The 26,128-nt window shown below is 43.3% G+C and overlaps 2 protein-coding genes across 2 annotated transcripts in view; one reads left to right on the forward strand and one right to left on the reverse strand.

Annotated features, from left to right (window-relative positions):
* b4galt5 (UDP-Gal:betaGlcNAc beta 1,4- galactosyltransferase, polypeptide 5) overlaps positions 1 to 2,660 on the reverse strand; it is a 29,980-nt gene extending 27,320 nt beyond the window's left edge. The window contains exon 1 of the mRNA XM_076028530.1: positions 1,769 to 2,660. Coding sequence (XP_075884645.1) covers positions 1,769 to 1,874 — 106 coding nt within the window. The 5' untranslated portion in view covers positions 1,875 to 2,660. The remainder of the gene's footprint in view (positions 1 to 1,768) is intronic.
* Positions 2,661 to 3,442: 782 nt separating this feature from the next.
* Positions 3,443 to 22,785, forward strand: slc9a8 (solute carrier family 9 member 8). The gene is made up of 16 exons (XM_076028531.1): positions 3,443 to 3,763; positions 4,519 to 4,700; positions 5,982 to 6,062; positions 6,946 to 7,004; positions 13,595 to 13,678; positions 14,987 to 15,088; positions 15,284 to 15,318; positions 17,342 to 17,485; positions 18,850 to 18,991; positions 19,075 to 19,180; positions 19,264 to 19,380; positions 19,475 to 19,557; positions 19,642 to 19,753; positions 20,156 to 20,376; positions 20,952 to 21,098; positions 21,814 to 22,785. The coding sequence occupies exons 1-16, from the start codon at positions 3,558 to 3,560 to the stop codon at positions 21,925 to 21,927; spliced, it is 1,935 nt and encodes a 644-aa protein (XP_075884646.1). The 5' UTR covers positions 3,443 to 3,557; the 3' UTR covers positions 21,928 to 22,785.
* The last annotated feature ends 3,343 nt before the right edge of the window (positions 22,786 to 26,128 follow it).

Genomic DNA, 26,128 nt, shown 5'->3' on the forward strand with positions numbered 1-26,128 from the left:
GCGCCAGCTTGCACTGCAAGAAAGGGGAACTTCTTTTTATGAATCAACACCCCCTTGACCGACTTCACAACCACCAGTTCCACAAAGCACTCAAAGTGTAAAAAGACTAAACTGTAGCTTTTAGTGATCGCAACATGAGCTGCTAGCTGCTGGTTACCATTTATAATTAATAAACTGGTACTGTTGGTCCTTCTGCTGCTGAACAAATCCCCAGTTAACCACGTGGCCATTATGGGCCCAACAACAGTCAACACTCAGGAGGATGGAAACGGCTCGGCGCAGCTCTCAGTCAGCTGCTGCAAACCATTAATATTTCAGCTGGTAAAAAATAGGGAAAATACCGCATGAGGACATTTTCTTTTTTTCTTTTTTTAACCCTGGCTGACTTATTTGTTATTAGTTTCACATTTAGAGGAATCATTACTTTCTGTTATTAGGACTTGCATAGGGTATTACGGTCAGTAACGTGTCCGCCATATGAGAATTGATCCAATTATTGATTGGACTTGTCCACAGCAGGTAAAAAGCGTGAATGGATCAATAGCCATTTTGATGAGTAAGAACCGCTCCCTGTGATGTTTTAGGCAGGCACAGACACATCCTCAGTCAAAACATGGGCTCGCTGACAAGCTCCTGTTTTGGAACTATATTGAGTATATATCGATTGTAAAGGGTCAATGTAAAGTGTTTTTTTTGTTTGTTTTTTTTTGTTTTTTTTTTGGGGGGGGGGGACTTCCCTCTGTAAGCTGTAAGATGAGTCAACTGGTGAAGACCGCAACACTTAGGCTGTACTAAAAAAAAGTAATGCAGCGTCTCTAAAAGGCCAACAATGCCTGTTCGGCAAGTGCGACAGGACGTCCACGTTAATGGTGGTATGAGAGGACAACAGAAAAAAAAAAAAAAACATTCTTCAAGCCAACTTTTGTAAACTTGACTTTCCTTCAACTCTTCTTTTTAAAACGTGCTCAACTCTGAACTTTGTTAACCTTGTTGGGAGATTAGCTTGGCAATGACTGGGGACCAGCCCCACATGTGTCCACATACAATGTTCTGCACTGAGATAGCCTCTGCTGATAAAGATGTAATAAAGGGACCGCAATTATGTTGCACTGAACGGGGATAGGTGGCCCACACTGTGGTTTGACACAGATGGGGCCTGGGAATAGAGTCCACTGCGAGTCCGATTGCATTCATAATCATTGACGTGACGTGTCTGTCAATGATCTACCTTATTGAGGTAGTTAAATTCTGTTTATTTTTCAGAATGGTCTAATCGTAGGGCCTGAACTCTTTTATTTTTTAATTTTTTAAATGAATTAATAAATCAATTACATGCAAATGAAACGTGCAAGCGCCGCGTCACCCCCCCCCCCCCCCCCCTTCCTCCGTCCCACCCCTTCCTCCATCCCTCCCCTTTAGAGGCAACACTGTATTTTACCACATGGTGCCTGTCACCATATTATAATCATGGGGCCTATAACATAAGCATTATTGCAGTGGCTATGGCGAAGTACTGTTATTTCCATGGTCAGGTGCATGGATATTATAGGGGACTGCGTTCCCAGCATCCATCCATCCAGCCAGCCGAGTCTCACCGACCGACTGGTAGAACAGACGAGGCTCGTCAGCGGGAGCATCGCCGCATCGCGGCGCGGCGAGCTGTCAACGCGGCACCCACAGTACGAAACACAGCTCTCCCCCCCGCTATTAAAAATCAAATCAAAAAACAAAAAAAAAACACCAAGACGATCAGTTTGGTTCCACTTACCGATTCCGGGGGCGGTGTAGACGAAATACAAGACGGAGGTGGAGAGTGAAAACAGGAATATAAGTCCAAGGAATGACCTTCTCCGGAATCGCAGATGTGTCGGCATTATACAAGCGGCGGCAGCGAAAACCCCGGGCACGTTTAGCGTTTGTTCACGGCGATGGAGGGAGCGGTTCCGACGCGGTCCAGATGTCAGAACCGCTGCACAACAGACACACCAACCGTGGTTGAGTGAGCCGAGAGTCTGCGGCACAGCCCCCGTAACGAGGAAGTCAATCTTATTTCCGCGGCAGGTCGAACGCAGTAGGGCTCCTAATTAAATGTTTCCTGATTCCATTCCTGCGCCTTGTGGTTCCGGTTTCGTTATTTTTTTTGTTGGTGCCGTTTATCTGGCGTGTGGTAGAGTCTGTGGAAGATGGTCCGAGCGGCCGGCGATGATAGCGCAGTTTCACCTGATCGGAGCACCTTCATTGACAGACCATCCCTTCGACTCTTCCGCGCCACACAACACAAAACACGCGCGCGCGCGCACAAACACACACTGACACACAAACACACAATCTCTCTCTCTCTCACACAGACACACAGACACACACACAGACACACACACACGCTCCGTCGCCGATGGTTGTCTGGGCAGTGCTGCCTGGCCGCTCCTTTTGCGCGTTCGACTCCAATGAATGAGGCAGGCGGGCGGGCAGGCAAGGAAAGGAAAGGCAGGCGGGCGGGCAGGCAGGCAGCCTCTCCGCCGAGGCAAGAGAGAAAAAGGAGCAGCACTCCAGTGGGCGTTAACGCCAAGCAAACAGGAGCTGCGTTCAAGCGCCGTAGCCCCGCCGATCCGAAATTCGAGGCAATGCAGCGTTTACTTTTTTTCCCCCCCTCTTTTTTTTTTCTTTTTCACACAACCCTCCGAGCGACTTGGGATCGACGTCATCAATTATCAAAAAAAATAGTAAAACGGCAATGATCAAGAAAGTTTGTCAGCTGGTGTGGAACGCGACCTTCTGCAGGTCTGCCGCGGTCTCAGAATTCCGCCACTCTCAACAACAATACGTAAAGAACATTAAAGGAAAAATAAGTAATGCAGTAGTAGTGAAGTTGTCGCACAGCTGTGGTCAATATTAGGGCAAGTTTAGAATTCATGGCCATACTTTTAAATAGGAAAATTTAAACTTAATATTTGAATAGTCTGAATTTGACCTCAGCACACCTCTGGTTGGTGTGGTCCTTTCGTGTCTGTGCGTGCAGTTAAATAAAACAAAGTAACCAAACTGTAAACAAAACTGACGCCCAAACCTTGAAAAGCATTCATACTTTCATCAAAGCACACATTATTGTTTCACTTTTGTTTATCTAAACCACATAAAGCCACTGTTGTATGCAACGTTTAGCGTCGTTTTCCCTGCAGGTAAAGAAACTGCATGACGTGCAGGACATAAAGAACTGTCGTCAGATTGCTGACGCGTCACTACGCAAGCTCATGGGAAATTGAGTTTAGATGTTTTATAAGATTTATATGTATTTACACAAGTAACCGCCCGTTCCACCTCAAACAAAAGTGAGAGAACACGATTTAATATAAACACGTTTTAATAACTAACAATCACTTTGTGTTTCTCGCCGCATTCCGTCGCGTTGTCTATGAAACATAAAGACTACAACTCCCATCGGTCATCTCACCAGGAAGTAGTATCGTGATGTAAACATACGTGTCCGGCTGTCGAAATGGGGCTCTCCGTCTATTTAATTACAAAACCGCGTTCTCTTGTCTAAACGTTCGTTTTTAAGAATGTCTGGTGTTCGGAATGTAATTTTACTGTTGTCCCTTCTGTTGTTGTTCCTAAATCCGTGCGTGCCACAGCGAAGCGAGAGAGAAAACCTGTCGGACCTGACGGGGAGACATGAACATGTCAAAGAAAACCACGAGACTGCTGAAAACACACAAGTAGATTTAAAACGTGAAAATGAAGACGGTCCCAAAGAAGAAACAGTCAGGTTTGGGACGACAATTCTTCATTACTGAAGACAAGTTCACCCGTTGTACCTAGCAATAGCATTGTATCTAGCTAGCAGTAGCATCACTTCTGTATATTTTATATCATACAGTATATTAGAATATAGTATATGATATCCAATTTATCACGGCACAGCCCTTTAAGACAATTTCGCAGGACAACAATAAGACTTAAATCAAATTATTGTTGACTGACACTTCGTACAACCCTAGAATTGTCAGTTTTTCTAAACGTGTGTATTCAAGAGCTGTTTCAATAGTGATCAGTAATGATATTTTTCCTTCTTTACCCGACTGTCACGCTCTCATTCTCAATTACTTTGCGGTTAGGTAATTTTTGCAGATTTTTTTTCTCTTCGAAAATATGCCGTAAAACCTTAAACTTCTAGAAATTGACTGATTTAAAGTGAATGTATGTCAGAACTCGTTAAGCCGACATTCTTCTTTATGGGGGGAAAAAAAAAAAAAAAAAAAAAAGAGCCTGAAGGTGCTCGGAACTAAAGAAGCCTTTCAGATGATAGTCAAAATGTCTTCATTTTACCAAAAAACAAACAAACAAACAAAAAAAAAACAGTTCAGTTGCATTAACCTTTAATATTTTAGTAAAGTATTCTGTATCAAAATTTTGCCATTATACGTAAGAAGGACCTGTGCCTTTGTAGATACAGTGATTTACAGTGTGCCTAGTCGACCTACGGGATCACTTGATCATATGCCTACGATTGTGTCCTTGCAGCAAGCCCAATGACACGGATAGCTACAGCAATGAGACCCTTCAAACCACAACAACAACTGTCAAGCCAACAACGCCTACAGCCCCAACACCCAAGCCAATTCTTCCAGTGCAAACAGGGGTCAAGGCCCAGGAGGAAGAGCAGTCCAGCGGGTTGACCATATTCTTCAGCCTCTTGGTCATCGGTATGTACATCTCTTCTGCGTCATCGCCAAATATCTGTCAGACTCAATTTTGTTTTCAATTGACCACTAGCGTAGATCCCTCCCAGAGGATCCAAGATTATTATCCATCAGTGTATAGAGAATGCAGGATTCCACAACCAGGAAATGCTTTCACTGTGGTTAATGCAATGCACATAACTTTGGTTCTTCTTCAGCAAATATCCAGCAAATGTACAGCCATCTCTGAGTTCATTAGATCAAATGTGTGACTTGATGTTCTGGCTTGAAGGAAATGGAGAAGTAAGGGATGTGGTTTTAAACATTATCGTATGTGAGGTCATGAGCTGCTCTTTCGGACACAGTCCCCATTATGCACTCTAGTTCAGGTTAAGTCATATGCCCTCTCAAGAGGACTAAGGAAATGGCATACATTATGCATACACTCGCTAATTAGAAGCAGAAACTCTGATAGTCTAATGTGACTGCTGTTGCTTTAACAGCAGTTAAGACCTTCTTCTAGCATCTTTCTTTAACAGTCCAGATGAAATGATCCAACCTCTTGTTCCTCCTGCGATTTAACAAAATAAACTGCTTGTTACAATAATAAATTGGTTGCAATTCACTGTATTGGGCCCTTGTGCATTATGATTATGATATTTTGTGTACACATTCACTTCATCAAGTTGATATACTTACAGTACTTTGCTCATGGCATAGTTCCAAGCTAATTGCAGGTTTTGATTGGAGGAAAATGTCATTTCGTGTCAAATGTGTGTACTTTGTGTACATTATTGCAAATGCCCAGTCTAATTTGCATAAAACCTACTTAATCAAAAATGGGCTGTTAGCAGAGTCGATTCTGTGCTTGGCCTGTATGTAGCTGCCCACAGCAAACTGGCTTTCCAGATTTAGATCCTCAGATGTGCAATGATGGCAGAGTCCCTGAGAGCTCTTTGACCTGAGCACTCTCGTCAATGCAAGTGAAACTACTTCCCCTCCTTGCAAATGTATGTATTTCCCACTTGCCATTATCCACAGGGTGGTGATGATCGTGTCATATCCTTAATTGTTTGGTTGATGTTTTGCTTAACTGGCTGCTGTATAGGAGGCAGTCCCTGTTAAATAAACGTCCCTGTATACACCCGTGCAGGTTGTGTGGGCCAAAAGCAGCCAGAGAAAACATCTTTGCACGATGACGAAGTGAGGGTTATTTTTGGGCTGATCTAAGTTGTTATGACAAGATGGCTGAGACATGGATGTATTTGTCCTGAATATTCACTCAGTGTTCTCTGCTTTCCTCAGGTATCTGCATCATATTGGTGCACCTGCTTATCAAGTTCAAGCTCCATTTTCTTCCAGAGAGCGTGGCTGTCGTGTCCCTCGGTAAGTTCCTCTCACGTAAACATGCTGATTGGCGCAGGCACCCCTGATATTCCCCATTTATCTTCAAACCTTCTTTTTTTTTCCTCAGAACTATTTCTGTTTGGTGATGTCACAATTAAAGGGCTAATCTTGTTTAAGATTGCAGTACAAGTTCATATTCAAACGTGTCTTTTAAGATAATCAATGTTGCCTAAACCAGAGGCTTTAAGAGCCGTGCCAGTTATGTTTTTGAAAGAGGTCTCATAGAAAAAAAATATACATTGACATTTTTTTTCTCTATAAGTCATTCTGCTCCTCATCGAAGGTCACTCTAGGTTGGCGCTGCTCCCGGCAGTGCCCGCCATTGTCTCCTTCCTGCATCCGATCGGACCCTTTGCTGAAGCCTTAATGCTGCAGATGAAGCAGAGCCTGTCACTGTTGAGAGTGGGGAACTCTGTTCTGAAAACATAACACTTTGCTTGCAAATCAGGAAGCAGGGCCTATCTTTTTTTCTTCACTTCCGCCCCTTTATTTTCCTCTCTGCGTTTCCTTTTTACCCCCTCTTCCAGGATTTAGGATTGCACTCACTGCCCACCCCCCTCGGTCCCTCTCACTTTGGCTTTTTGACATGTCTCTGTGTTTTCCTCTTCTCTTATGATTCTTATTCTTGTTAAATACTGTCCTGCTAGGTGTTGTCACAAAACAGCCAAGGTCCATGGGGAGCATGTCAAAGGCAAAGCAAAGACAGGCCCTTTAAAATGGTTCTTTTGTCGAGCATGTGTGATTCAAACCAGTGGCCTTGATTTTACATTTTCTCCTTTTTTTCCCATACTTTTTTCCCATACATACATAAAAATGTTTGAACAATTGTTATATTGTTTTCTCTCCTGCCTGTGTTTTCTAGGGATTATAATGGGAGGTTTCATTAAGATCATTGAGTTCCAAGAACTGGCAAACTGGAAGGTATGGTTGGATTTTCTTTTTGTATTTTATGTGTTTCTTTTGTTTTGTTTTTTAATTCTGAGCAACTTTCCACTCGCAACGATGCTTGCCGAACACTAAAACACACAAACACACGGCCTTGCGACCGGCGCTCCCTCCATTGAATCCCTTTGCCCTCGTGTCCGTTGGAAAATTAGCTCCCCACACAGCAGTGATATTAATCACTTGATTTATAAGGCTGGGACAAATGTCAGTTTTTGGTCTGGATTGTTGTAAATATTTTTTTCCCCAGGAAGGGAGAGTTAACTAGTTTTCCCAGCTCTTGCACAACACAAATATCCCACAGCAAATTCTCTGGAAATCCCCCACCCACTGTATTCTGTCATCTCTCCCTGCCTGCCACTTTGCCCTGTTATTCATTTCATGGACAATTTTTTTGTTCTTCCCTCCTAAACAAAAAATCTCATCTCTTTGGATCTGTGCTTTGTTACCTATTCACAGTGGCACGTTCCATTATTTGCCAGCTATCTTTCCCTTCTCCGGTATCCCGATGAAGCCTCCCTCCCCCCGCCCCCCCTCCTGGTTCTCACAGCCTTTAATTAACATTCCTTGTTCTCTGCCAGCGAGTGCGGGAGCGAATGAACAAGAGGTAGTGGGGAGCGAGCGGTAGCATGCGGGGGAAGGGAGAAACGGAGGACAGGTTGTGTCAATGTTCCCTGCACACTGGAGCCATTGTTTTTTTGGGCCGGGGGCCCCAGGGTGTTGCTGAGTCATCTGCACCAGAAACCAGAGACCCCAGAGCCCTTCTGTACCGAGACCCCCGTCATTCTCTACGCCCATTTTGTTTATGCATCTTGTGTACCTGTGTGTGAATTATAGTAACCGTCGATGACAATTATTGCAACGTTTTATGTTTGACATGTCTGCAGGTGCAGACTTTAATTGATAACGACAGTGATCTGAATTTTTGCGTTTTTTCGCTCCACATTATTGTACCTCCTCAGCATTTATCCCATGCGCATTACATGCGTTTTGCCGCTTCGTCCTTGTGTCACGTCAGTGTGCTTGCAGTTAAATTCTTCATTCGCGCTTGAATGGGCTGGTTGCTCCACTGCTATGACCATGTGAAATGGACGGCTGAAAATGGATATGTTGAAAACAGCATGTGATGTGCACGCTGGGAGGAGGAGTGAGAAAACAGCAGCGCCTTTCAGTTTCATGTCTTTCAGTCCCAACATTTCCTTTCTGGCGTTCACGGATGGAACTTTGCGTGCAAGTCTTTATCGCGTACAGTCTCACAAACGGTGTCCGCTCCAAACAAGGTGCGTCTTCAACAATTTCCAGATTGACCCAGTGCAGTGGCGGCAGCAGCAGCGTCGTCATATTCATTCCAGTGCTACTCGTGAAATCCATACGGTCAATCAACTTTGACCGTTATGTGCGTATCACCTTTTTTTTTTTTTCCCTTAAGAATTCATTTAATTTAACCATTTAAGAAAATAAGCGTCATAATGTAAAAGAAAACTTTGTTCGGTTCCAGAAGCTCTTGTGGAAAGTCAGTTACTAAGCAACTAAGCACTCTGCCCTTTCTCATTCATGTGCCAGCCTCCCCACTGTCTATCTGTATCAATTATTTTTGATACTATCAGGGAGTAATAAGCTTCTTCCCACAAAACAAAACAAAACAAAAAAATCCCACAAAAACAACGCACTGTTGCTGCTTGTTCATTATTATGTCCCAGAGGCCTATTGGCAAATCATGCATCATTGTTGACGAGTTGTTTGGAGGGAGGTGGCCGAGCTGGAAGATAAATTTTCACACACACACACACACACACACACACACACACACACACACACACACACATGTATATATGTATACTAAAAAGAAGCATGCGATAAGCAATTTATGAGGCACAACATCACTTTGCTGAAATAATTGTGTGTTCCAATTGTGTTGGTGCCTCGATGTTTGAGTCTGATACTTCCTCTTCAGTCTCTCAGGCTCCAGCCTTGCATGGGAAAAATTAGTCAGCAGCCCTCAAGTCTTCAAAAGACCCCGACCATGATGCACATCCATTACTTTTGAGTTGTCGGGGACAGAGGCCCTAATAGCAGGATGTGCTGTTAAAATTTCACTGAGTAACACAGCCACCGGCAAAACTGTAATTCTGTCAGTGTTTCTCCCATCTCAGCGGCATGTCATGAAACTGAGCCTACCGCACATATGCTTGCTTTAAAGTGCAAAAATGTTATGTAACCTCCTATCATTTATTTTATAGAATATCTGGTCATTATTTACTGACAACGGTACATGGACTATTGAATAGCTTAATTTTGAAATACTGTGTACTGACAGTTACGCAGTCATGTGCTCAAAATATGAAGCGTTTTGTATTATCAGCTCAGTATATCTGTCAGCTGGAAGAACAATCTTAACGTGTTAACTCCTAACGGCTTTTCTGCAGTTTCTTTTAGCTGCTGAAGCAGCTTCGTGTCACTGTCATATTTTGATCCCCACATTAAATGTCGCTCTTTCAGCTACAGGATGCTCCACCCAAAGTGTGTGAAATAGAAGTCTCACCGATCCTGCCTTCCTTCCTGTTTTCCAGCTGTTAGACTCGATAACTCGATGGAGGATAACAAACAGCTGCACCAGTGGGACTCAGTAAAAGTGCACGCACGCACAAGTCTTGACGTACACATGGCCGCTGTTGCATCCTTCGTTGTAATTTATTATTTGCATCTTTTAAATCTATAATTCCTTCTGCTGTAAGGTGCAGTTTTACTCCCACGCTGGACTTATGAAGGTTTATTCTATTCTATCATAAAATCCAGACCAGTTGTCACAAATAAAACGTCCTCGACCGCCTCTGATGCCGTCACATCCTTCACGCTGACATCGGGACGCGACAGAGGAGCGATTTGCCCTTCTGAACGGGCCGTGTGAACCTGGTGGCAGTCTGTGGACGCCATCTGCCTTTTCTTCCCATAACCGGAGATTTTTTCATCATGTCTCCGCTGGATACGTCCTTGTGATGGCAGTTTTCTTCGGGGGCTGCCCCGTGGCTTGATTTCTAAAGAGGTCCCACTTGGCTCGTCCAGCAAGCCCCTAGAATTGCCCCTTCAGCCAAGTAGGGGTATGCTACTCCCCCGGCGGTGGCATTCTGCCGTCACTCGCCCTTCTCTTCATCTTTTGTACCAATCTGCCTTCTCAACTGTTTTCCCTTTCATCTCCAGTCCCACTGCTACAATCTAGCGTGTGAAGAGCTCTTCTGTGACTCAGTTATTCTCTGTTACCGTTCACTTCTCTCTTCTCTTTCGTCCGGCCGCCTGCACTTTGACACAGATTGAAAAAGAGAATCTGGTCAACGCAGTCAACGCATGTGAATTATATCCGCGTCTCCAGTCTATTGTGGGCCACGATTTTCTTTATTGTAGTGAGGCGCCTGCTTGTACGGTGACATCGGGGCTAAATCTCTCCTGTTCTGTTAAGCGGTGTACTTGAAACCCCCCACAGGGCTCGTGCTTTTATTAGATCTCTACCATGCAACAATGAGTGATGCAGGGACAGCAGTTTTAATTATGGTTATGGTTTTTTTCTCCCCCCCCATGATGATGTCACCGTGCCTTAAACCTTCAGGGAATCCGTATCCCCACATGGAATGCTTTTCCATCGTCACTGCTCGTCTCAGAGCCCCCCGATGACGTAGCTGGCATCTCGTCTCGTCACCTCGTCTCGTTCATTTAGTTCAAGCTCAGCACTCCCTCCTCCAGTGTGTGGTATCTTAAGTCCTCCCTCGGCCGCCACAGTAGGAGTAAACTAAAACTGCACTACTGTCACTCGAACAAGTTTGCGTTAGTACTGTTTGTCAAAGAATTTGTAAATAACTTCTTAAATACGTTCAGTTTCATATTTAGTTAATTAGTTAATTTTTTTTTTTTAATTTAACAAAAAACTGACCATCAAATGTTACCATCTTTTCTTTCACTCTGATTAACAATTCTGTTTAACTGAACACCAATTAAGAAAAAGTGAGATGTGTACTGCCTTGTCCATATGTGTGTGACTGCCATTGGCAGGTCTGAAACTTTTCCACAGGGCAAAGATCTTTTTATTTTAGCCAGTCTCTCACATTGGCTTCAACGTCTTAGTCCTAAAAGATCAGGATCTACCACAAAAAGCTGAAATTTAGGGTATGATTTCATTGCATTCATAGAAGAAAGTACTTGACCTATAATGAATATTTCTGTCAAAGCAAATGGAAAAGAAAAGTCAATTTTGCATTTATTTCATAATATCACATTTTACCCACTATAAGTTGATGGTAGTTAAAATTGAGAAAAAAAAGTATAAAAACCTGCTGCACAAAAAAGTCTCCAGTTATAGTAGACAAAGGCCTGCATCATTATTTGGGGAACACACACATGCATACATTCCACAAAAGCTTTTTTATTTGTCTCCACTTGCTCAGTTCTCATAGAAATTCTTCTCTGCAGGGTTAGACGCGTGCTGGCGCATGCAAAAATGCATCCGTGTAGCTGTCAGATTGCAGCGCATACACAACATACCGTCCTCTGCCTCACGCGTTAATATTCATCCCTGACCTTTCTCCCTCGCTAAAGAGTCGAGGACCACTGCCTTAGATAAATGTCAGCGAAAGTGGCAACCTGGGAGCGTTTGTTGTTGGCCTACTTTTTCACAAAATTAAATGCAAAATAAGACAAAGGGAGCAGGAGCGCAAGGCTTTTACCGCGGCATGTGTCCTTTATAGGCTAGGCTCTATGCCTGACCTATTTCTGAAAGCTTATAGCCAGCACAGTGCTAAAAGTGTCGTTGGGAGAAAACCGAGAGTTACCATCTTGACAAGCAGTGCGCAGACTGGTCTGGACATTTGTCATTTTATGCTCCTTTGCTTCTCGACCCTGACTAATCTGTCATTTGAAAGCAAATGCAAAGTGAGATGTTTATAAACGTGGTCCTACCAGTGTTTCATATTTTTGCAGACCTTTTTTTTTTAAAAAGATCATTTTTCTTGCCACAACTTTGACAAATAGAGATAACTGTCGGTTAAACGTGCGTCTATCTGCATGACATTCTGGCTCCGTTCTGACGAGCGACACACTTAAAATAGAACGCACATCAAAATAAAAGGTGGCTTTTTTTTTCTTCATCTGAAGTTGAGCCGCAAAGGTCTTTGAACAGTTTTTTTGTTTTTCACGCCACCGCGCCGGGGCCTAGCTTCCTGCCCTCTTCCTGTCAGCTGCCACCCATTGACTTTTACATTAGCGGCAAACCGTCTTGACGCAGCTCGTGTCTGCACACAAACACGAGGGCTCGCGCAGGATCACACGGTGCATCGCGCAAAAGCGGTGTAACGCACGGCCACATGATGCCCACGCCTGATCCAAGAGGGCTGGCCCATTTAGTGGAGAAGCAACAATGATTTCATTATATCGCTGAAATAACCGGAGCTAAGGTCACTCCATCTTGTGTCGGTGTGCGAGCGTGAGCGGCGGGGTGAACAAGCGACGCCCGAGTTGTAGTGGTGTAAGCAAGCGTTGACGTGTGCTTTTACAGCATGTGTTAAAATAAGGGCGAGCATGTCAGAAGCAGGGCGTGAGGGCTTTTCTGCCTCACGCGACGTGCGTGTGCCCGTGCGTGCGTGCGTTAGTGTGAATCCACATCCAGATATGTCATGTCAGATGAAGGGTTGCTACTATCACCCTCCCATCCCCCCCCTCCTTTCCCCTCACTAGCTCATGACTAAGTGGCAAGTCAGACGATCATCACTGAACCAGTTTTCAGCAGCAGCCGGATGAATAGTAAAACCCAGTTCGCCATGGCCTAGTGTTGTAGTATTCCAGATGGGTCTCGGCCTTCAGACCACTTTTTAAGGGTCTCGGTCTCATCTCGGACTCATTTTTACTCTTCAGTCTTGTCTCGGTCTCGGACTGGGCGGACTCGGGATTTTTGATCAAGACTGGTCAAGACTCAGCCAACACTGCAATGACAGAAATAACGGAAAAGAATCCAGCTGCTGCCGTTTTATGCTCTCTTTGTGACACCCAGAGTAACACAGCCTTATTTTTTTTTTATTTTATTTTATGAAGCAAAGTTGCTGTTTTGAAAATGGTTTAAAATAGTTGGCAAATTAGCAAAATGTTACTGAAAATAGATATCACTGTTTGATTTAGAAGCAAACTTGAATTGAAAAAAAGACACTTGTCATGTTTTTCTGTTTTGTTGTTGTTTTTCTTTGATAGACGCAGTCTTGGTCTTGTCTTGGTCTCGAACTCTTAATGTCTTGGTCTTGTCTCGATCTCGATACTCTCTAGTCTTGATAATGTTTTGGTCTCGGTCGGTGCGGTCTTGACTAAAACGCTACCATAACCACAAGCGTGCGGTGCATCACTCAGAACTTCCATCCGCAAGAGTGAAAAACAGCATTGCGTTCAAATCTCAGCCAACGACGGCCTTGCTGGATGCGGCGGGCTAATTGATGTTTTGGAAGTAGAGCACCTGACTGTTGTTCACGCAGCTCGGTGGAAAGGTTTTTCCTTCTCCTCCGCGACTCTAATCCGCTGTGTTCTCTGTCCTCCCACAACAGGAGGAGGAGATGTTTCGGCCCAACATGTTCTTCCTTCTGCTCCTGCCGCCCATCATCTTTGAATCAGGATACTCCTTACATAAGGTACGCCGGGGTGTACTCTGCTTTGTTTACATTGCTCAAGACGCACAACATGAACGGCGCTAGGCACGTTCGCAATGGGATCGGCCTCGGCATACCAGCCTGTGTACTAAACACGGCGTAACGTGCGCTACCAGTCAAAAGTTTGGACACACCCCATGTATTTAATGTCTCTTCTTTCATTCTCGTGACTATTGACCTTGCAGTTTCTCACTGAAGGTGTCAAAACTTTGTATGAACACTCATGGAATTATGTGGGAAACAATAAAAGTATAAAATAACAAACAAGTTTTATATTTAAATTCCTCAAAATAGCCACAGTTCATAAAAAGCATGTTTAAAGTTATTTAATGTGCTTTTCCTTTGCCGCACAATTACATATATCTTGCTCATATAGTTGATGTCTTCAGTATAAAAAAAAAAAAGATTTCCATGAGATGGTGTGTCCAAACTTTTGACTGATAGTGTATATAAAGCTACCCATGTTGTATCCAATTTCACACTTTTATTTTTCTAAGACTGACTCAAAAAATGCTGAAAATTTGCAAGAAACTTTGTGGAAGGTTTTTTTTTTTTTTTTTTTTTTCTAAAAAAAGCTTAGTTAACAATTTATAATGCCATATGAGTAGTCATATTTTTAAATTGTAAGTTGTGGTAAACAAGGAAATATGCAGTGTTGGAAAAAAATCAAAAGAAGTGAACAGAAAGTCAGTTTTGGTGAATTTCCACAATTGCGAAATCACCAAAAACTGGAGGGTCTGATTGGTTGTCTCATGCGGCACAATTTCACTTCATCAAGAGGGTAATGTGGGTGCCAGATGTCCAGAAGTATGCGGTTGCATAAAATCCTTAAAGTGAGGTGCCGTTTCTTGCATGAAAACTATTTTCAGGTACTTAAAATGCAAGACACATCGCAGTGAATAAAGAAGTAATTAACGGGAACGCAAGCAAAGCAGGCTTTGAGTTTGTTTTATTTATTTTTTTCATGCTTCCGGCTGGAAATGATGTGGAAGCGTAGAATCAGTGCGGCGCTGCTCTCTGTTCTGCCGGCTATGTATTTCTTTGACCGCTAATATCTTCCAGCTCGTGTTTTGTATGTATGACATTTGTATAGGCTGCCTGCGGATGTGCTTTACTGGCTCCAATTCAAACAGTGTGCTGACATCTCAAAAAAAAAAAAAAAAAAAAAGAATAGACCAATGTGTACCTGTGCTGTGTCCCACTTTGCATATAAACAGTGTCCGCGTGTTACATAACACACCCACTAAACCTATGAACTTGGCCTCTGCCGTGTGCCCTCGTACGTTTTAGGGTAACTTCTTCCAGAACATCGGCTCCATCACGCTCTTCGCCGTCATCGGCACAGCTATCTCTGCCTTCATAGTCGGCGGTGGCATCTATTTCCTGGGACAGGTGAGCAGTCGTTTTTGCTTCTCCGCTGTCTAAATGGTCTGCTCGCGGAGGTAGCTGCAGAAAACATCCAAAGATATCAATAGGGCATTGTATTTCTTCATGCGTGTTTGGTCATATTTTTTCTGCTTGGTTTGTTTTTGTCAAGCCAGCATGTGTCTCTGACGTATGTTTTTTGCCCTGTTATGGTTTTTTCAGGCTGATGTTATCTATAAGATGAGCATGACTGACAGGTGAGTTTTCCATGTTCATTGATCAGCAAGTTACTCTGACAGGTTTTATCCATTCTAAAATAACTTCTAAAGGTGTTTCTCATTCCATTATTTCTTAAATTCATGGTGCTCATCTTAACCCTAACCCCAACCTTAATCCAGAGCTCCCATACAAGTCTATGGGGTCAAAAGTCAACTTTGTCCGAGAGACCAAATGCAGTTTCATCATGATCCCTAAATACACACCCATGTCAAATTTGGGGGAGCTCTGGGTTAGGTTGGTGTTGGGATTCAGGTTGGGATTAGGGTTAGGGTTAGGGGGTTGCTCGTGTGCTAGAAGCCCCAAATTTGACGTGGGTGTGTCTTTAGGGATCCTGATGAACCTACAAGTGGTCCCATGTCTCTAGGACAAAGTTGACTTTTGACCCTCATAGACTTGCATGGCATTAGGGTTATGCTTAAGGCTGAAATTAGGGTTAGGGTTTCGGGGTTCCTCATGTGCTAGAAGGCCCAAATTTGACGTGGGCGTAGGCCTGGGCGATAAAACGATTGCGATAATAATCGCGTTTAAAAACTCCACGATAACGATGATAAATGCTTGCGCTGTTATTTCGATAACCCAACCAATCCCACAGGAGAGAAACAAGCGCGTGCTAAATGAACAGCCAATCCCAGCAGAGAAACAACGGCGTGCTTCCTTCGCTCCACCCGCCTCCTCTCGCTCACAACAACTCAGATGGGAGACACACACAGCCGTCCGCTAAATCTAGTTATAGGAACATGTAGAAATGAGTAGCGACTAGCGAGGAGCAATCAGAAGTCGAGGGAAGTGAAGAAACTGTCGGCTACCTCAGGTCCGACAAAGTACAGGCTAACGCTAAGTGCAAATTATGTCGGAGAACAGTCCCAAGCAAAACGGGAAACACCACGAACCTCTTTCAACATCTCAAGGAGTACCACGATAAAGAATGGCATGAAAGCCAGAGTTTACGTTTTCATGCTAGCCTCCCCGCAGGTAATGCTAAAAACAACGCACTGCTGCGCCCAGGGGGAGTATGCTGCATAATACTCCCGCTAGCAGTAGCAGTAGCCTAGCTAGCGACAGTGCTAAGCAAACAGTTGCTCTTCAAACAACAATACAGTCAGCCTTTAACGCAGCTACCTCGTACAAGAAAAGAATCGACGCAGTACAGAAACATAACCAGAGCAGCGACGTGCAATATTGTACTGTCTGTCTGTACCTCTTTTTATTTTAGTTTTTATTTTATTTAATCAGTTTAGTACACTACCTCTAAAATGTTTGAGAGATGTTAAAAACAAGACACATAATCCTCAACATTTAAGTTATTTTATTTCAGTACATCTAAGATGTAAAAAATAATACAAACGTCTTGGTTCTGTCGGTTTGTTGTTGAATGTTTTATATTGTCATACATTCTAACAATAAATATATAAAAATAATCCTTCTGGTTTCTTTGCGGTCCAAGGAGAATATTAATATTAAAACTATTATTGATTAAAAAAAAATTCATATTGTGATAATTATCGACATCGAGCAATATAAGAAAACATATCGTGATAAAAAAAATTTGCCATATCGCCCAGGCCTACGTGGGCGTCTCATGGGGTCTCCTGAAAAAGCAAGTGGCCCCATGTCTCTAGGACAAAGTTCACTTTTGACCCTCATAGACTTGTATGGGAGCTTTGGGTTAGGGTTGAGGTTAGGGTTAATGTTGGGATTATAATTAGGGTTAGTGGGTTCCTCATGCGTTGGAAGCCCCAAATTTGACACGGGTGTGTCTTGAGGGATCCTTATAAACCTGCAACTGGTCCCATGTCTTTAGGACAAAGTTGACCTTTGACCCCATAAACTAGTATTTAGGGTTGTGATTCTGTCTTGTGTTCTATTGCTACTGTTACAACCTGAATTTTCCCCTTGGGGATCAATAAAGGTTTTTTTTCTTCTGTTCTGTTTTCTTTTTTGCAAATGTTGCTTGTGATTTCTGGTCAATTAAATATCACATTGTCCCGCCACCTCCTCCAGCTTTGCCTTTGGCTCACTAATCTCAGCTGTGGACCCCGTAGCTACCATTGCCATCTTCAATGCCCTCAATGTAGACCCGGTACTCAACATGCTTGTGTTTGGCGAGAGCATCCTCAACGACGCCGTCTCCATCGTCCTCACAAAGTAAGATTTATTTTCCCTCAGTGGCATTTTCTTTGGCAGCATTAGACCACCTGCTCCTTGCGCCTTACAAATGACCTGCAACCAGTCTACAAACACATTACCACCGATTTTACAGTACCCACATTTTATGATTATTTATTTATTTGTTTATATATTTATTTTTTACATCCCACAGGCTAGTGCCTGAAACTCTGTCTGTTTGCGGCCTCCTACAAAAAGAGTTGGCACTCACCCAAGAAAGGTGTCATTGGCCACAACTGCTTGTTGTAGAACACACTTTGAAAAATGAAACAAGCAAAACATTATTTTTTTAAATTTTGCATAGGAGGAACTAATGCAAACTAATGTAAATTTGATCTCTCACCTTCTTCTTATTTTTTTTTTTTTTTAAATTAGCCTTCCAGGAAGTAACAAGAGCAGGACGATTAACCTATTTTACCCTTCCCGAATCCTGACATGCAGATGTTTCTGTCAGCATCTGTGATATATCAAGCCCAAAAGCTGCTTTTTAAAGGCTGCGATCTGCCGGATGTTACTGCCATTGAATACATTCAGACGAGGATTTTGTGTGGAAACAGGGAAGGCTTAACTGGAAACCAACCTCTTAGCAATAAAGAGACAAAAACTGGAGGGAAAAAAAAAATGCCTCCGCACAAATTTCACTGAACGGAGTCTTTCCGAGCGTAACCACATGTTAGAATAATTTGCCACTGTTTTTGCCCCCTCAGGCTGCAGGCTGGATGCACTGGCATGTGCACAAAAGTGTTAGACGAAACAACTGGAAGAACAGCAGAGCTTTACACGCCGCTGTCTCTCCGGCTGCCGGTCTCGAACCGTTGCGGCCTTATCTCTCCGACTCATGGCCAGCTAAACGTGCGCCTTCACCCATCTAGAGAACGAATCTGTAAATAATAGATAGGCTGAACAACCCAGGCAGTTTGCTAGTTGTTAGCGCCGTGTACACTTGATTTCTTAGAGAGCCACTCAGTTGTCAAGCACAGATGCAGGGTGCAGGGCGCACCATTAAGCTTGTAGGCATTAATATTAGACTCACAATTAAACTGTGTTGGGCTTTTTGTACCGGTACTATTTGTGGGAGTGTTAATTGCACAAAACAAAATCAAAAAAAAGTATTTTTGCCAATTAATAACCATTAATATCAATAACAAAATGCTATTCATAATTAAGAATTTCTTGATTACCAAGCTTTCGCCGCTTACTAGGATTGAAAAAAAAAAAAAAACTTCCAAGATTTAGCAATGGAGTTTTTCTGCCCTCTAGTGTCCTATATGTGTATTACACCAGACGGTCTTTAGCTATTTGATGTCAATTTGCCCTGTTTCCCCCTGCCCCCCACCTCTTAGCACAGCGGAGGGATTCTTCTCTCGCTCCAACAACTCCACCGTGACGGGATGGGAGATCTTTATACAGGCCCTTGGTTACTTCCTCAACATGTTCTTCGGTTCTGCCGCCTTGGGAACCCTCACCGGACTCATCTCGTCACTTGTATCCACACTCACTTTGAGCTCCGTAACGTTCATAGCCTGCTGCTGTGTGTGTCTGTTTGAGTTCCCTAACTCTGTCGTCAGTTTCTCAAACACTTTGACCTGAGAAAGACTCCTTCGCTGGAGTTTGGCATGATGATAATATTTGCGTACCTTCCCTACGGCCTGGCCGAAGGCATCAAGTTGTCCGGTGGGTTCAGACTCTCGCAGTTATCGTCTTTGTGTGACCCCACAAGGTTTTTTTTTTTTTTAATGCTTTCTGATTATTTGCAGGAATCATGTCTATTCTCTTTGCGGGAATCGTGATGTCCCACTACACCCACCACAACCTGTCGCCTGTCACCCAGATTTTAATGCAGCAGACGCTGCGCACTGTGGCCTTCATGTGTGGTCAGTGAATTTTATTGTAAAATGTGAATTCATTTTTTTTTTTTTTCCCCCGCTCCACAAGCCTAATGGTGTTTTCACTCATTTCCCTCCGCAGAGACGTGTGTGTTTGCCTTCCTGGGCCTCTCCATCTTCAGCTTCCCCCACAACTTTGAAATATCCTTTGTTATTTGGTGCATCGTGAGTGGCCTTTTTCATTACACATAGATGTCATTTCTCTATGAAGGACTTTGCCACTTCATGACGCTCTCATTCTGTTCACAGGTCCTGGTTCTTCTTGGCCGAGCGGTGAACATCTTCCCTCTGTCGTTCCTGTTGAACTTTTTCCGAGATCACAAAATCACCCCTAAAATGATGTTCATCATGTGGTTTAGCGGTGAGATACCAAGCAGAATCAGAACTGACTGCTGATCTTACTGGAGTGGCTGGAACAACCCTGTGTGCTATATCGTGCTATAACTGGCCAGTGTTGGGCCAATGGTGTAGGGCAATGAATTATAAAACAATATATCTAATATTTGTCAATTTATGTCAACGCAGCTATATAGTGTTGCTTTAAGGAACTATAGACAATTGCATGTATTTCGTTACATGTATATAAATATGTAAAATTAATGTTTAAATTTCATAAACAAGTCATTTTGAGTACTTACCTCTCAGCAAATTCAGATTCTGCGTCGCTGCTGCTGCTGCTGCTGCTGTTGTTGTTGGTGGTGTTTTTTTTTAGTTTTTCTTTTTATTATGATTATTTTCAATTTATCTTTTCTTCCTCTGCCAGGTTTGCGAGGCGCCATCCCCTACGCGCTCAGCCTCCATCTGGGCCTCGAGCCCATCGAGAAGAGGCAGCTGATTGGCACCACCACCATCATCATTGTACTCTTCACCATCCTCTTCCTGGGGGGCGGGACCATGCCGCTTATCCGAATCATGGACATTGAGGAAAGCCAGTCGCGGCGCAAGAGCAAGAAAGACATCAATCTGAGCAAGACGGAGAAAATGGTACGCGCTGATGAGTCTCTTCCAGCGCGCCACACTTTTGTACACATGCGCGCATACATCCCTGCCCGCTGTTTTGCCGACTCCTTCGAAGCCGTGTTCTTTTATCTGCCATCAGACTCGTATTGTTCCCTCCGCGTGCGTGGACTCCAAAGGCTTGATTGTGGTTTGTTTAAGGAAGAAAGTGCTTACAATTAAGAGGCTGAGCTGACAGCGACTGAGTTGATGTGACACAAAAATAGTTTTGATTTTCAGCTGTACTCTCGGTAATGTCTTGAAGTGAATTTATTTCCATTTGAAAGCTGAGCATTGTACCCCTGGGTTCTGGCAACCACATCTTTTGACCTTCCATTTTCCCCCCTACATCCTTTGTACTCCCTTTGAAGTTATTCCCCTCGGACTGCTCCCTCCGCTCCCTCCTCCAATCCCCTGCTCGTCCTGGGAGTAATCTGGATTTAAGCACTCTGTCTTCCCCATTCATCCGTTTGCACTCTGCCCCTTTCACACCCCCCAAGTCTTGATTTCATTCGTTCTATTTATCCTAACTTGGCTGTCTTTTCCCTCTGCTTTGTCTCCAGGGTAATACCATCGAGTCCGAGCACCTGTCAGAGCTGACAGAGGAGGAGTACGAGGCTCACATCTACCAGAGACAAGATCTGAAGGGCTTTATGTGGCTCGATGCTAAATACCTTAACCCCTTTTTCACTCGCCGCCTCACCCAAGAGGTGAGTAGAGAGAAAATCAGCTGGACCACAGCAGCACTGGCTGGTCTGTTTTCCCATTTGTTCTCATATTAAAAATAAACAAATACAAAAAGAATTAAAAAAAAATAAATAAAAAAGCTCCAACAGAGGAACCACTCTGTGAATTCCAATTTTTGCAGATTAAGTTGCATGTGGATCTGTAGATTCTGACATTTTCATCCCGTTGTTTGTGTCTTGTCAAACTGTTTTTTATTTTAAATATCAGAAATGTGATTCACTGACCTGATGTCTTCCAGTAGACTTCTTTTTTGCGTAGGAACTGCTCTGTAATAGTAGTTGGTAATGGTTATTTAGGCTGACAAATGCCTCTTCAGCCCTGCATGAACCTCAAACATCAAAGGGAAGCCCGAGAAAGTTGTCTGATCCCAAGTTTGATGCCCACCCAGTCTTTCAATGTCAAAGATGCTGCCAGGGGCTGATTTGTGTCGTGTTTTTTAGCTGAGCAGGACAACACAACTGTACTGACAATACAAATCCATCATTAACACACTCCTGATAAATGACTAAACCCGTGGAGTTACACAGCAGTGTCGCTGGCGTTAACAATATGTGTTGAAGTACCCGTTAGCTCAGCCTGTATTTGGCAAGTGCAGCCTGTGGCGCCGAGCCGTGTTTCAGGGTTTCTCTCTCCCCGCCTGCGCACTTTGCTCAAATGTTTGTCCTTTGTGCCTCGTAGGACCTGCTCCACGGCCGCATCCAGATGAAGACTCTGACCAACAAGTGGTATGAGGAGGTTCGTCAGGGACCCTCGGGATCTGAGGATGATGATGATGAAGCAGAACTTCTGTGACCGGACTATTTTGTTCACGAAAAAGTTTGTCATGTCCTCTGTGAAAAGGGAAACGGGAACACAAAGTTTTCCCCTGTCGGATGGGGGCAACAGGGAGGCTAAGAAGGATTCTCTCATTCATGAAGCCAGACACCTTATTGCTTTTTTTTTTTTTAACAAATCTTTCTCTTCATTATTCATTGGTATGTGGCACCTGTTTCTTTTTGCGTTGGAAGCTTTTACCTGTGGAAATGAATTAAATGTCAACCGGCAGTGATGTATTAGCCCAAGTCATCTAAAGCAGCAGGCGTGGCAAAATTGTAGCTCATGGGGCTCAAGATTAAGAAATTATTGTCACCGCCACAAGGGGGAGACAACATTTCAACGCTGCAGGTTCTGATGTAGTTTGACATATGACGTACAAGGGGATATGATTTCCTCTGGGTCTCCACGTTTTTATTAATTCCGGGTTCAGGAAGAAATATGTGATGAAGTGAAACTGCCAGGAAGGCCACTCGAGCTGCTGCTTCACCCAGTGGTAACATCATAACCAAGATAAATAAACTAAAACAGGAACTTGTGGAATTTACCGAACCCACCGTGAGACCTGTTAGTCTGTCAGTCTGAGTTCTGTCAATTACTTCTGTTTTGCTTTGTGCACTGTGATAGTGTTCACAAAAGCACTTATTGATGAAGATGGGCACCAGTGAATGTACGGGTGAGTGTGATCACTGCCTTGTGACTTTTTTCCCCCCACTTTTGTGTGAATTATTTATGTTTTCCAAATGTTTACGTGATGTTTGCGGGATTCGAGGGGTTTTGTAAAAGCTCTGTGAGCACTGCTAAATTATATAAAATAAATAAATCATTGATATCCTTCACGTTGTCATGGTGTCATCGTGAAAAAATTCACAGCAATAGTTTTAATTTGCTAAATCCGTGGGAGTCCCCTTAATGCACAGCACAGGATGTGCTAATTAGTCCGGAGACCACTAAAATGGTATATGATTACGGTTGGAGTTGAGGCAAAGGGCCAGAGTTGCCCTCAGAGCAATTTGAATTCATGAAAAGGTTAATGTGTGGTCATGCTGGGAACAATATCCTGGACCCTACAGGCACAGCGTCACATGTCCAGGCCTGAGGAGCACCAGACTGACTCATCCTTGAACCATCTCATGGGATCTCATTAGGCATATTGACGAGGATGCGACGGTGTTGAAAAGGGCGGAAGAAGCGTATATCACAGTGTCCGAGTCAGCAGTGTAATTAATGTCAGCCTCGCGCTGTGTCTCAGCCAGGAGTGTGAGTGCGTGTTGGATTGGTTGTTGTGTTCAGGCTTTTTCCACATCGGAAGATAATTAATTTTTTTTTATCGAAGCATCAGGTGATCTCAAAATTCAATTTGCTGCTATTTATACACACTCACTTGCTGCCATGACGCCATATTTGCCACCACATTGCACCACAATCACCGCAGTCCAGTGTGAAACAAGCAGGACTGAGTAAACGTATCACGACCCCTCTACTTTTGTAGTGAAAGTATACAACCAGTAGGGGGGGTCTAAATCCACAGCATTGCTTTATGAAAATGGGTCTTATGTAATGATTCTAGTAGAGAGACACATAACCTTCTCTGTGCTGCCTGATTACGGGCTGCCTCATAACCCTCACACGTGTAATTGATTGTGTAGCCCAAGGGGAAAACACCAAATTACCTTGTCTTGTTATTACCTGAACGTGCAAAAGTAAACACGATACTGACCAAACCCGACCCTATCTGTGTTGAGAAAACACCTCTGGTTTTGTTGATATCAGTATTAAACTATAAATTATTTCATTGTTTACATTGAAATCCCACCAAAGGTACTGTCATGTTGTGTTTCATATGACCAGGTGCAAATGCTGCTTTGACTGACCCGAGGCCTCGGTCTCTCGCAGACACATCGACCCTCATGTTAACCTAAAACGCCAACTGTAACCTTTTCACGGCAGAATTTTTCAGCTCCGGTTCCCATTCCACCGGGGTTTCAAGTGTGCGTTACCACAACGTTACACCTTCAGCCGTCATCGATCAACTGGGTTATAACAAGATATTTGTACAGCAATCAAGACGGCATAATGTTGTGGGTTTTTATGGGTGAAGAAGCAGCGCAGCTACACGTTTTTCATCCAAAGTAGCGCTGCATGCAGTGAGAAAACAACCCTGTTAAGCCAATGCTGTGGGCCTGGGGAATACCCCAGTTTGTTGTAGTTTGATTTAAATTGTCTATTACTGAAAATGTCATCATTCACATTTGCCTGCTTAGGCACAGCAACTGCAGTATTTTATTGCACTCGGTTACCTTTTCATATACATAATGCAGCTGTGTTAGATGTGAACGCATAATTAGAACGTCTTTTCATCAGTCCTCCAGAGGTTTTTGTGAGATTAATCTGTAAGCTTGTGACCACATAAAGTAATAAGTAGCTGGTAATAATAGATCACAGTAAATCCCGGATAAAAGCAGGAACAGAAAAGCACAGCCTTGGCCATTTTTAACCCTGCAGTGCCGAGCTGACCTGTTGAGTCACACCGAGCCAAGCCTGGCTGACTCATGTGTGTAGTGGAGCACGTCGTCTGCTCTCTATGTTTACAAGAATACAGCACAGCTGGCTCACTCTAAGCTGGCTTTCTTTGGTTTTCACCAAGACCTTGCAGGTGAAAGCGGTGAAAGATTTGATGCAGCAGTGGCTTTGAAAGGTGGAAAAGTCGTTGGGATGTTGAATATTGTGTATTTATCTGGTAAATACACAATAATGGGAGCGTGGGCGGGGTGGGGTGGACTGGAAACACTCTTTTGTGTAAATGCTACTTGAGGCCATAGGCTGTCGACTGCAGTACTTGTATTAGCAGGGATGTAGCCATCATCTTACAAGTGAGGGGGGCAAATTGTTCAGAGGTCTACTGAGTGGTCTATCATCCCCTCGCGTTCAATTGATTCATTTTTGAAATGCATTTTTTCATAATGCAATATCGCAATGTTTAAGTTTTATTTATTTCAAGTTAATAAAGGCAGTCGGTTAACTGCAGTGCAGCTTACCGTGGGTTGACCACTTGCCCCATCATTACTGTTGTTGTCATTGTCACTTAGAATGCTACAGACTCAATCTTTGAGGTAAATCAACCAGAACTGTTTCAAAACCCTTTTGTCCTACATGTAGCTGTTATATTGGGGGAGGCGTCGCAAAAAACTTTGGCTTAGTTGTGTGTTACCTCTCAGGAGTACATAAAGTTTACAAAAAAAAGAAAAGTGCTAAAAAAAACCTCTCAGTGCCTCTGGAAATAGCTCCAAGATAAATCAAACTGTCTATCAGACTTTTGCTTTATAAAATAAGGCGGACATGAGGAAACTAAATAGGGAACCACAGCCATCGTAACCAAATTATATTTTTCATTATCCACGACTGATTGCATTATTTTAATGATGGGCTAAAGGCTCGCACTAGCTTACTGTCGTCAATTAAGGAATTGACGGAGAGGACTGTACGTTCCTATGGAGAACGGCAAAGCAAGCACTCGAGATTTCGGTAGTGCGCGGTAGTGGTATAATTGTGTACCATAGACAGTTTTCAAAACTTCAATGTTCAAACGTGCGTTGTTTTTCCTCCTCTCAATTTCAAAATTATTCAAATTCAAAGTTTTTCTCAAAGACTTATTGAAGCTAACTGATCTCTGATGAGGCTGCATGTCCCATCCCAGCATGTCCCGCACTGACTCCAATGCGTGCACTGACAGATGTAGGCAGTTGGAGGTTAAGCCGGGTCTGGAGGCATACCATCTTAAGTCCGATGAGTTGCCATGGGAACTGCCCATTAAGTCAGTCATCATTTACCTTTTTTTCCCCTGGGTTTCATACTGTGAACAACAAGTTGCACCGATCCCTAAGAGGTCACCAATGCGAGAGCTTTTTTCATGAGCGATGTCTGAAACTGTCACGTTGACTGTATCTTGAAGCCGAAATGTCAGACATCTCATTCTATAATTTGCCTGGCTCAGTCTATAAATGCATTTATTGTTGCACACGCATGTGCGAGAGTGGAAAAGTTAACCTTAAAACTAATTGCATAAATGTACAAAAGTTAGAAAGGAGAATGGTTTGTTTCATGTATTCAACTACCAAAAACGTAGTGATTGTACTTATTGCATTAATAAGACATTTATCTTGTATTGTCACAAATGCTT

The sequence above is a fragment of the Nelusetta ayraudi genome, unplaced genomic scaffold (genome assembly GCF_046127955.1).
Source record: "Nelusetta ayraudi isolate G7.1 ecotype Tasmania unplaced genomic scaffold, CSIRO-AGI_Nayr_v1 ptg000024l, whole genome shotgun sequence".
NCBI lineage: Eukaryota > Metazoa > Chordata > Actinopteri > Tetraodontiformes > Monacanthidae > Nelusetta > Nelusetta ayraudi.